At 34.7% G+C, this 12,617-nt stretch overlaps 1 protein-coding gene across 1 annotated transcript in view; it reads left to right on the top strand.

Annotated features, from left to right (window-relative positions):
- Positions 1–12,617, top strand: part of VPS13B (vacuolar protein sorting 13 homolog B) — a 433,772-nt gene that overhangs the window by 199,384 nt on the left and 221,771 nt on the right. The window contains exon 21 of the mRNA XM_036379056.2: positions 4,316–4,463. Coding sequence (XP_036234949.1) covers positions 4,316–4,463 — 148 coding nt within the window. The remainder of the gene's footprint in view (positions 1–4,315; positions 4,464–12,617) is intronic.

Below are 12,617 nucleotides of genomic sequence, written 5' to 3'. Positions count from 1 at the left end.
GAAGGTAAGAGTACCCAAATTTAGGATTATTCCATGTTGCAGCAAAGCTGGCTGTTGAGGGCAAAGCTGTGTTGCCTTGTTTACCTTGAAGAAATAGCTGGAAATGCTTTGATAAAACAAGCATGTTCCTATAGTAATATAATTCCCTTCTTGGTGTGCAGAGATTTCTCAAATTAAAACAGATTTTGATTTCTGATATTGCTTGCAGGAGAGAAGCAATGTGTTTATCCCTATCAGGATCTGTCACCTCTTACCCCATGAAGGCATTTAAGTTTCTGAAGGATACAGAAATGAAATTGCTTCTTGCCTAAGGAACTAAAGCTATGTGGAACTCAAAGCTTGTAACTTCTGCTTTCAGAGGCCCCTTGAAACTGCCAATGGAATGCTTTCATTGATGAAAATGAGGGGTTTCTTGGCTGACATCAGTCCACCACATAAGTTTGGAAACATTACAGCTAATCAGTTATCAGTCTTTTATTTCATCAGAACACTTTTCCAGTACCTGAAGTGCCAACCTGAAGCAATCATAGAGTTTCATCTGAATTAGCAAGTCAACCTGCCAGGAAAGAAGGTGGTTTTGTGCACCCCAGGGGTGAAGCAGGTCTTCTTTATTTAGCAGTTAATTTTTATTAGTGCATTTTTATTCATTTATTTAATTTTAATTGGGAACTAGGTCTAATGCCTTGCTTTATTTGAATCCTCTGAAACAATTTAGGTGTACTAGTAATCTTAGAAATCAACACAATTAAATGTAACTCAGTAGTCCAACAGTGATTGCATTTTCATGTCATTAGAACTTGTTGCAAGGTAGGCAGGGTGGCTCCTTCTTGCTGTCACAGCTCATTCCGGTACAGTTTGGACAATCTTGTAAGCAAATGTTGTAAATATTCTTCTCTGACCTAGATAGTGATTGCATGACAGTGATCTCAGATGTTCAATAAACATCATGTGTTGAACAGAGCTGCCATCCATCCCCACTCCAAAGACTTTGTTGATTTTTCTTCCTGCTTGCTAGCTGTGAGCTACTGCAGGTGTAACCATGGGTCTGTGTGCATGCAGCATTCACCACGTGGGAAAACTGGCTTCTGTACCATCACAAGGACAGCCATTCATGTCTGGGCTCAAGCTTTTGAATTTGACAGTTCACAAGCCAGTGATAATGTTTAGGTTCCTATCTCGGAATATTCTTTTGCCTTTGGTTTGTTTGCAGGGAGGTGACTGTATAGGCATCCTTTAAATGAAAGTTATTAATCTGTTCAGATGTTCACATTTTCTGTAAAACTCATTTCTCATGCTCCCAGATCTGCCTACAGTCTCTTCAGCCTCACATTTGTGGGAAATTGTAATTCAGAAATGAAATATTTAATTACAATAAAATCCCATGGAAAATGAAATATTAATTCACCTAAGGCAAATTAGTCCTCTTTATAGATTTTTTAGGTTTGGTTAGTTGACATGTCTCCACATAAATCAGGAAATACTTGGCCCGTTGTATTTTTGGCAAGCTGGTTTTTAGCTATTATTTTTCCGAGTCTTTCTCTGATTTTAGGTCTTTATCATTTCCAAAGTCATGTTGACCACATAATTTGAAGTAAAAAAAAATTAAAAATTGGTATCTGTTGATCTATTTGCACGCTTAAATGGCATATATATGTGTGTGTTTTGTATACACATACTTAACATGGTATGTAATGTGTCAGATTATTTGTGCCATTAAAGATTAAATTTAGAAAAGGATTGCTTTTCTATAGTTTTTCAGCTACTGCTTAAAAACCTAATTACATTTGAAAAGTAGTAACCTTTCTTCTTTTGAAATATGTGAATTGTTATTATTTTAGTATTCTGTATATAATTGCCACAAAACATTTATTGATAAAACTGTCAGTATTCTAGAACAAAATCTGATTTTGACTTTTTGTCAACAAAGCAGTCTCATATAAAAGCTGCTGTAGTTCCAGAACTTTGTTACATGTTCTGTATCTTCTATAACATTACCAATTAGTAACCATAAAGCTCAATCCCAAGTAGGTGTATTTAAGCTTTACTACATCCTACTTTATAGCTGGCTTTTTGGATTCTTGTGATTAAATGCTTATGATAACTCTAGCCTGCAGTGCCTCCTTTCCCATCAGATTTGCCTTTTCTTACAGCTGTGGGGTTCTTGTCATCTGCTATTTCCCAAGCCACAATTTCCTCATCATTTTGTGGCTAAACCCCAAATCTTGATGATCCTTTTCCATCTAGTTCAATACTGATCTTTCATCTTCTGGATTCTTTTAACCAGAAATCTTATGCCAAAAACCTGACAAGATTGTACTGAGTGTCATCAGTGGAACATCAGGCTTGATTTCAGTGAGCAAAGATAAAACAGCTGTTTCATTGTCCAGATCAGCACTCAATATTTGGTCATAATTTTTTCCAGCTTTATCTGGCTGTGATAGCCTTGATGTTTTTCACTCTTTGACTAGGAGTGTAACTTATTATATTTTGCTGATCCATTTATTCAGTGGTTCAGAAATAGATACAGCTTCTTCAGGCAGTATTTCCCTCCTATTGTCTTTTGTACTGTCCTGTATTGTCTGCATTCATTCTTCAGAAATTTTTGTTTCACTTTGGCAAGTCAATGTTCTTGCGGTGTTACATCCGGAATTGCCAAATCATGGCTCAACAGTTGCTGTCATGAGAAAGCTGCAGATGGCCATGCCTTATGAGAGTTGTATCAGATAAATTGCAAGATTTTGAGAATAAGTAATGTAAAATGTCTGATGAAAGTTTACAAAACTTCAGATCCTTTCTCTGTATGCAAGTGAGAAGTATTTCTGTGGTGTAAAGGTTGTATTTTCAAAGCTGATGGGGATTTTTGTTGTTGTTTTAACTAGAGGGTATGCCAAGGTGGCATGTTACTGTATTACAGAAAAACTTTTTAGTGCTTTTGGAGGCAAAGCTAATGCCTGTACATTCAGGAGGAGGAGAGATGAGAGTTCTGTTTGTCATTGAAATTAGTATTTTTCTATTAACTTTGCATACCACTGTATATATAAATGGATTGTTTTCACTGGAGTAGGATTAAATAGTTGATTGTATTACTTTAATTTACTTTTATAGTGGAAAATTGTGAAGGCGTTTGGAAGCCATTCTCCTTCAATTAAATGATTTTTCTGTTTGTTTTGGGGTTTTGTATGTATGCACATACTGCACACTGCTCGATTCAGTGATCTGTTTTCTATTGGAGAAAATTTACAAGCACATTGCCCGCCTCACACGAATTTGTTTCCCACAGAGATTCCTAATGCAATGTGTGAGGTTTCTCATTACACAGCTATATGGATTACATTTTCACTCCAATTTGAACAAAATTAAATTACACAAAAATTAAGATGCGTGTAATCCTAATGTCTGATCTTTAGAAAAGAACTTTGTCATCTTTAAATGATAACCGTCTGCAAAATCAGTGGTAGAAGTATTCTGCTTTTGTCAATTGGGATGCATCTGCAGTTTACATAGCAGCTGATGTTACAGCAAAATGTTAGTAAAATAAAATGCCAACTGTATAGCAACATTGAGGATCAAATTGTTTTTAATAATAATTTTGTCTTTTCTTGCTAGCATGAATAAAAAAGTAACAACAAAGCCAATAGACTATTCATTTGTTCCAGAATCCATGTAGATTAATACACATCACTCTTGTCTAATCTTAAAATAAGGATGCAGTCCTTCAAACTTAGTTTCAATGCCTACAGTTTTGTAGTTTTATATTTGTCAGCAGTTTCACATTTTGAGCAGGTTCTTATTTATTGGTATGCTTGAAAGTCACAACAGTTCACAATCAGTAGCAGTTAAATCTTGTATTTAAAATGTTAGGAAGAAGCACAATAATGGAGAAATATAAATACATCCTATATTTTGGAATTTAAAGAAGGTTAGTAAGTGTCTTTGGGTCTTCATATCTGGATAAAAATTTTCAGTTTCCATTAAACATTTAGATAATTATTTTACTTTGGTCATCAGCCAGGTTTATTCCTATTGTTTTTGGCTGGCTAACAACAATGGAACTCTAAAGTTAATTTTATGTCCCTTTTTTGTTTTCATAGAGCTTTTCCTCAGACTAACAGGACTGAAATAAAGAATAAGTACAAATCTGAATCTAGCATTTCATTTCCATTTGTTTAAAAATATTTGTGCTCCAATCAGTGTTTCAAGTTGTCTTCTATACATTTCCAAATATTAGTTTAAAAAATGTTTCTCATGACAATGCCATAATTCTATGTTAATGTGTTTTGACTTTTAGTGGTTCACAAGGTTCTTCTTTTTCTAGCAGTCTGTAGGAGCTGTTCCACTTGGTGTGTCGGTAACTCGAAAGAAAGAGGATGAAGCATCGGTTGGAAGTGCACCTTTGGCAAGACAGCAGTCAAATCAAGCCTCTGAGTATGCCAGCAGTCCTGTCAAAACAAAAACAGTAACAGGTATATATATCATTATTGAAACTATCCATTTTGCATTTGCAACCTCCCTTGCTAATGTGCCACCACAACAGACCAGCATCAGCTCTGCAAGTACTATGGAACAACTTTCAGCTTTAGAAAAATTAAAACTTCTAAAATTAAAAATAATCAAATGCATAGTTTTCAAATACATGTTTATTTTTATTCTCATTTTTGTTTAGTGCTGTCTTTGGGGCCCTGATACTCTAATGTAGCATATTTTGTAAAATGAGATAAAGGAGATCTGCTTTTAGTAGAATATCTGCTGTTCACCTTGATATTTAGTCCATAATTTTGTCAGATTTCACACTGTGAATAATCTCTGATTTCAGTCAGTCTGTTTACATTCCTTAAAGTCTGGCATCTGTGGAAGTCAAGATTTGTGCATAAACAGTTAAAATTTACTGTTTTCAAAATCACTCACCACAGAAAGTCCAGTTTTTGGCATTTCTGCCTATGGAGTTCAAGAAATTCTTTCTTTTAGGAGTATTTTCTGGCCACCTAAGGATCTAAAGTGAAAGTTCATTACCACTGATCAAGATAATAGGGTTTTCTTGGAATTTGTTGTGTATTTATTCATATGGTACTGTCTGCAAGAAGTAAAGTAGGTGATTGTCCAAAAAAAATTACTGTCCACCTGGGACTTGTAGTGATCATCCTGAAATGCACTGAACAAATTCTCTTCCTTTCCATTGATGTTTATTTCCAGATTATCATGAAGCACTTCAAGATGTTATTTGCTGAAACTAGGATTACAGTCTTGTTCATTAATGGTAGTTAAATGCTACTTTGTGATTAAAAGGGGCTAACCCAGAAAATCTGTTTGCTGAATAGTAGTGAGTTGTCATGTTATCACTGGTAGTAAGACAGCAGATTAATTTTGAGGACTTCCATTTAATTCATAAATATCCTTCATTTTTACCATTTATCATTTTTTTTACAATTCATTTATGAATTTCCTTTATTTTTGCCTGTGATGAAATTACTGTACCAAACATTTTCTTCTTTTAACGGTATTTGTCATCTGTTCTGGTTTATCAGCATCATAAATGGTATGATTTGTTTCTTCTTGACCTTAGTTCTACTTGTGCCTGCAAAGCACAAAGGTCTATTTCACTAGAAAAACTTTCATTATTTTGAATATTTGACATCCAAATCCAGCTATTTGCATGAATAGATTCTAAATTATTTTTTCTTAATTTATTTAAACAGTTTATAAAAAGTAGGCATGTTCACAGAAATAGCTTTGTATTTGGATTTTGAAAACTGGTGTCCCAGTCTGTTACCTGCTCAGCACAGTAGCCCTTTTAGTTCTTCAGTGTTTGTTAGTCTTCACTTTGAGTTTTATCTTTTCTGATCACACCAGAATATTCTACTAAATGAAAACATCATTGTTCAAAATCCAGAAATACCATGGATGCCAGTTTTGCTTTTGTGGGGGTGTTTGTGTGTGTGAGAAATAATAAAATGAAGTTATAAAGTATAAAAAAAGTCATAAAAGCAAAAGTGGGGTTTCTGTGCATCTCAGCTTCTTCCACCTTTTTAGTTTGAAGTCAATACCAAGATGTGTTTTCAGTTACACATTGCTGCAAAAATGGAAAGTTCACTTGTAGATTTCATTTGTTATCTGCCACTTACTTTAGTCATTCACTTTATCCAATAAGTTTAGCCTAGATGCTGAGGATTTTTTGAAATCAAGTAGATATTTGGCTTCTCTATAAACAATTTTGCAGCATGGAGTTCAATACTATGAAATGAGAGGTGATGGTGCTAATTCTCTCAAGAGATAACACTAAGAATTTTCTTCTTTTTGAATTAAAGCCTCTCTTCTAAGGAAGAGACTATTGAACTTGGTTTCATTTATTTTCAACTGTTAAAAATGTTAAAAAATACTAGTATTTTTTTCAAGTGAAGCTACATATACATATCAGATGGTCTACTGGGTTTATTTTTAAGAGGCAGTGTGCCTGACACTACTGGATTGAAGGACAGCCTGTTGTCATGGATTAGCCCCAGCCAGCAAAGCAGCCACTCACTCACTTCCCCAGTAATAGGACAGTGGAGAGACTTGGAAGGGTAAAAACTGGAAAACTCATGGGTTGAGATAAGGAGAATTTAATAAGGAAACCAAAAGTCATGCACACAGGCAAAGCAAAACAAGGAATTAATTCAGTGTTTCCCATAGGCAGAGAGGTGTTCAGCCATCTCCAGGAGAGCAGGGCCCCATCAGGTGTAACAGTTACCTGGGAAGGTGAACTCCATCACTCCACACATCCCCTCTTCCTGCTTCTCCAACTTTACTTACTGAGCATGATGCCACATGGTCTGGAATATCCTTTTGGTCAGTTTGGGTCACCTGTCCTGGCTGTGTCTCCTCCCAACCTCCCATGCACCCCCAACTTCCTCCCCAGAGTGGCAGTAGGAAAAGCAGAAAAAGCCTTGGCTCTGTGTAAGCCTGCTCAGCAATAGCAAAAACATCTCTATATTATCAACCCTGTTGCTTCAGCACAAATTCAAAACATAGCCCTGTACTATCCACTGTGAAGAAAATTAACTCTACCCTAGCCTAAACCAGCACACTTATATTTTAAAATGTTTATGTATTTGTTATACTCTGGAGAAAAAATGGTGGGTATAATATAGTTGAAATATTTGATATTTACATGCAAAATGTGTGAGTAAAAATATGAAATTAATGTCAGAGAGTAAATGCCTTGTATAGTAATGAAATTAATTGAAGAGATGCTCTCTGCTTCAGTGGACCACACAGATTTCCCTTATTTAAAAAGACTCATGTCCTGCTGCAGTGCCGTGCAATTTCAGTCTCCTGAAATTTCATGTGCTGTTGGAGTCTTTTCCTTTAGAGTTTTCTTATGCCAGGTTTGTCAAAATTGGCTTTGTAGTGGAAAATTCAGGGGACAGTAGAAGTTCACACATTTTTTCTGTCACCAAAATAAAAGGTCTCTGATTACAAAGCTCCCAGTTACAGAGGTTACAAAAGGTTGGATGGATGCAAATTTGAAAGATGAAATCTCATTCTCAGAGAAGTTTCAGTGGATTCTTTCTTTGAAAATTTGTTTCTTTACAGCAGTTTAATGTGTTGGAAGATGATGAATGAGTGACCATAGTTCATTAAACTAAATATGGAGTGCCTGTGATGATTCTTCTTTCTAATTTTTCTGGGTCCCTTGCTCCCACCATCTTTTACTTTATTTCCTCTCTTTAATTTTACGTGCTTTCTGTCTGTGTTTTCTTTCATTATTTCTGTCACATTTTTATAGCAGGAATACCACACTGATTATTGATCTAGGGCATCCAATGTTACCAATTCTACAAAAACATTTTAGGTAAAGAGACAGTGAGCCTCGTATACCTCATAATTATTAATCATCAAGGCTATAGCTACACATGTTCTAAGTTGTAACAAAACTGAGACCTTATATTGATAATATGCACATATGCATGGTCTTTGCACATTGAAAGAGATTCTATCTTAAAATCATGCTGTTCAGGGTGGTGATTTTGAATTAATTTTTTCAAGTCTAGCGTGATCTCAGCAGACACTCCCTTGAGAACTGTTAGGAACCAACCCTATGTACTAAATCAATGCAGTTTGTAATCACAGCTGTAAAATTATTTCAAACATTGAGATCAGTTTATTAGTTAATGGCTATTGACACCTTGCCAAGAATGAAGCATGGGAAAAGAACAAAACTGTTATCTATATAATATCTGTCTCTGAAAATCCAGAATTTCTGAAGTCCCAAATTGTAGGTATTTATAAATCTCCTTAACCACAGAGGCTTCGCAACCAGAGTAAGATAATAGAATATGTGATTTAAATCTGATATGATGTGGCTGTGGACAAGGAAGGGGATCAAGACTATTGAAAAAAAAAGGTTATGTCTGTTTTTCTGTCCACCCACTTCTCCCATTCTCAGCAATTCAGCAGTCCCATGCTTGTTCAGTGATTCACAGACCTGTAGCAGTGCACAGAGGCAGAGCTCTCATGCCTGGATAGAGGCAAAATGATTGCTGAATTTGTGTAATTCAGTAATATGTGTAACATACTTATGCAGGAAGATAGTATGGACTGCAGGAGATGAATAGGACAATCTTTGAAAGCTGTCTTGGGCACACTATTGAATAACAATTTAAACCCAAGTGTCTGTTTTCGCATTCAAGATGTGTGCTTGTTCATTACTAAAATAATCTTTAATTTTCTTTCATATTTATAAAATTATCATAATTATTTTCACTGTGTTTGGAAAATATAGCATTTTCCATGATCAAAGATGAAATTCGGTGTGGGAGTTTTGTGGCTTGGATTTTTTACTGCCTTCTGGTGAGGTCTTTTTTTTAGCCATGGCCGCAAAATATAATTTCACTAGATCTAACACAATCTGACATTTATCAGTTTGGAAGTAACCCTGATCTCACAGACACAAATTTAACACTGTCTTTTGAGGTGTAATCCAGTGAGTATGGCATCTAATTTTTCAGTAACACTGGGAAAGTAGCTTCATACATGCTCTTAATATGAAGAAGGACTTTAATGGAAGAAGCTACTTTAGAGAGGCTGAAAAGGTTATTAATTTTTAGTCACTCAGAATCCTGAAAGTTGTCTTTTCTTATATAATATATATTCTTATATATTTCCTATGTCAGAGAATAGGTAGGTAAATGGAATGGAATTTAATGTATCTTCTAAGAAGACATGAAATTTCTGGTTGGAGTAAGCTCCATAACCTATTATGATGGCAGCTGATAACTGAATGCCTTGTCCCATGACTGAACATTCACTTGTAAAAAAAGTTTTGCTGATCCCTGTTATGCAACAGTGAGTTATTTGCTCATGGTACAGGTGGTCACTGCATTTCAACCCTGTCATGAGTGTACATCAGGCCTGCAGAAGCAGGCAGATGTATTTCATTGCTGTGTCTAGCACCTAGCTTTTCACCTGTCTGGTGAACAGGTTGGAAGAGCGTTTGCAAAAGAGAATTAAACAGTGGTGGGTTTGGGGCAACATTTTTCATAGACCAGGTCTGCACTTCACATGGCGAGCTGGTTTTAGTTTCACTACAAATTCGGTATCAGTTCCAAGTTCAAAGCTGAGAAGAGAATCCAGCCTTGTTTCATTCTGCAGGAAGTGTAGGTGTGTTGTGTAGGAGTATGTGCATATGGAGAGAAATAAAGGACATAAAAGCATTGCATTTTGGAAAAATCTCTTGTGTTTTGAAACAATGGTATTTTGATCTTTGGAATAATGTTCTTAAAGAGAAATAATTAGTTTGAAAGCTTTATAAATGCTGTTACACCTAGTTTACTATTTTTATTTCAACTAGATGGAGGATGGTAATAAATAGAAAATTGAGAACTCTTCTCTGAGATAGACTTTATGTTTTCTCTTCTGTACAAATCACCTGAATTCTAATAAGGACAGAGCTCCATTTACCAATTTCTTGCTGGTTTACCCTGCTTACTTATTTTCCCAGAAATTGTAGAAACATAGTACCTTTGAAATAATTACCCTTTTGAATTTGACCAGCAAGTGCCTAAGGAGTTACAAGACAAGCAAATGAATTGCATGCATATGCAGGGAATATAGGCTTGCATAAGCCTTCTTTCCATAGGAAACCAGGCAAAGAAAGATTCCCATTTTTTCTTTCAATCACTTCTTAATATTTGATAGTGTAGATATAATAAAACTTGCATTGCTTGTTAGATATTTACTATAACTGGAATTTCTTGAGGTTTATGGGAAGTGTTAGTAATTGAATTTTGAAGGCTTTACGGAAGGAATTGTTAAAATTCTTTTCAAGTATACACGAGATATTTCTGAACCACTATTAAATACTTCTACATAAAACTGAAGAAAGGACAAGGCTTTAAATTCAAACACATCTCTATTTTATTTGGACCAGGTGATGCCAGATTAAATGGATATTTTTATTTGAAGTTTTATTTTAAGTTAATGAAGTTTCTACCAAAAAGTTCTAGTGTAGCAGAATAGGACCTGTACTTATCAAAACTGCATGCAGTTACTGATTTTTGTTTTTCTTAAAGTCTGACTAGAATGCATAGTTAGATTCCTGCTAAAATGAATTGTTGGAATGCAAAAACCTGGCAAATGTGAGAGAAGTCTGGCTGGTGAGAAATCAATGGATTATCTGAAGTATTTGATTTAGTAGGTCACTATTTCTGCTCAATGAACTGAATGATTATCGTTTATTCATGCCTACTATGAAATGTATGCCTGATGATTAATTTGGGAAGATGAATGAAATTAAATAGATGCTAAATAAGTTAAGTAAAATACTTGAAGGAATAAAAAATCAGGAATTTAAATCTGATGCACATTTACCTAGGGTACCTGAAAATACTAAGATTTTTATAAATGGGCTTTAGTTCTTGGATTATTTAAAAGGAAGGTGTCCAGGCACAGGTGATTTATAGAAAGTTTTAAATGTCTGGACAGTCAAATATCTATCAAAAAGAATTTTTCTGAGTTTTGTCAGCTAGTGAAATGTTTAACATTTTTGTTATGGTGGCATGATTTCTTCAGTTCGCTGTGTGAATTTCAGAAACATTAGTAACTCAAAGCCAATGTAGTATATCAAACATTCTTTCTGTATGAAGAAATTCAATGTTGAGAGAGAACAAATGTGGTGGGTTTTTTTTATTTTCAGGTTATATTTATAAGACTAAGGAACTTTATGTGTATTTTTAAAAAGGCAGAGTACTAGGCAGAATTCCACATTTATCAGAACTTACTGCAGATCCAAAAGCTGAAATTCTTACTTCATGGTATGAATTGTACTTGGAATGGAAAGCGATACTAAGATAAATTCAGGCGTGGACTTTAGATAGGAACATACAAACATCACATTTTTGTAATTACTAATCTAGTAGCTCAGTTTGGCCTCTGAATGGCTGGTTTTGATTTGTACAAAAGTGTGAGTCCTTTTTTATTTTTGTTCCCAGAACTAAATAGGTATTTTTTGCCAGAAGTAGTGCAGCAATCATTAGGAATTTGGTGGGAGAAAATGCTGACCATAGGCATTCCCTAGCCAACATACACTTTTACACAGAAAGATCCTTTCTTGTTGCACAACATTAATATCACATTTGTCTTTATTTATTGACATATGTTAAAAGCCTCTGTGTTTTAACACTTAGTCTGCTGTTAAGTCATTGGGTGAGCACACAAATTTAGTCACTACACCTCTCTGCTGCCATTTCCCTGAAAATAAGGGACTTACTCTCATGAGTTGTCAGGGACTGTGTTGCTCAATTATTATCTTGATAAAAGTAATGTATTATCTGCACTGTTAATAAAGTGGAATGCAAAAATGCTCAAAGGCTAGCAAAGAAATTATTTATGCAAAGACTATTCAGTATGCTGGCAAATATATTGCATATTTTAATAAGCTTAAAAGGACTTCCTATTGTCATTTAAGCACTGCTTTAATTCTCAAATATTTTGATGGAGAGTGTAAATTTCAAAAAGTAATTAACATAGTCTATTCTTAGAAAATGAACAATTCAAATATCATTCATCCAGGAATGGGAGTGTGAGGAATAACTTGTCTTACGACACTTCACAAATAAAATGTGAATATTAGTGAAAGACTTTTGAAGGGCACTGATGGTTCAGAAAACATTGATAAATGCAGGTTTGAGCTTCTCTGCATGGTTTCAGTGAGCTGCTGCTTTGGTTAACTTTGAAATTGAATGGTGGGCAAAATGGTGCATTAAGATGGAAAGTATTTTAAAAATAATTCCTTTGTGCTTTTGCAGTTCCTTGTATTTGTAAAATATTTTAATATTAAATCACAGAACAGAATTGTTTAATGGATGTGTATTATATTGGGAACAGAATTTCTTTGGCTGTCATACATATTTACAGAAAAGTTTAGATGATTTGTAATGCCTTCAAATATCTTTAGAGCCACATATGCTTAGTTCTGTTGTGTTGCAAGTATGAAAATATAGAGACTTGTGAGGAAAATTGGAAGGCAAACCTATGGACAAAAAAGCTTTTATGTAATAAGTTTCACTGAATTTTTACTTCTATGTAGTATTATACACAAAACAAAAACCTGCTGGTTTACAGAAAATTGCAGGTTTTAAAAG

The sequence above is a fragment of the Molothrus ater genome, chromosome 1 (genome assembly GCF_012460135.2).
Source record: "Molothrus ater isolate BHLD 08-10-18 breed brown headed cowbird chromosome 1, BPBGC_Mater_1.1, whole genome shotgun sequence".
NCBI classification, from domain to species: domain Eukaryota; kingdom Metazoa; phylum Chordata; class Aves; order Passeriformes; family Icteridae; genus Molothrus; species Molothrus ater.
Note: the sequence above shows the minus strand (reverse complement) of the source record. Positions and strands in the feature narration are given on the sequence as shown.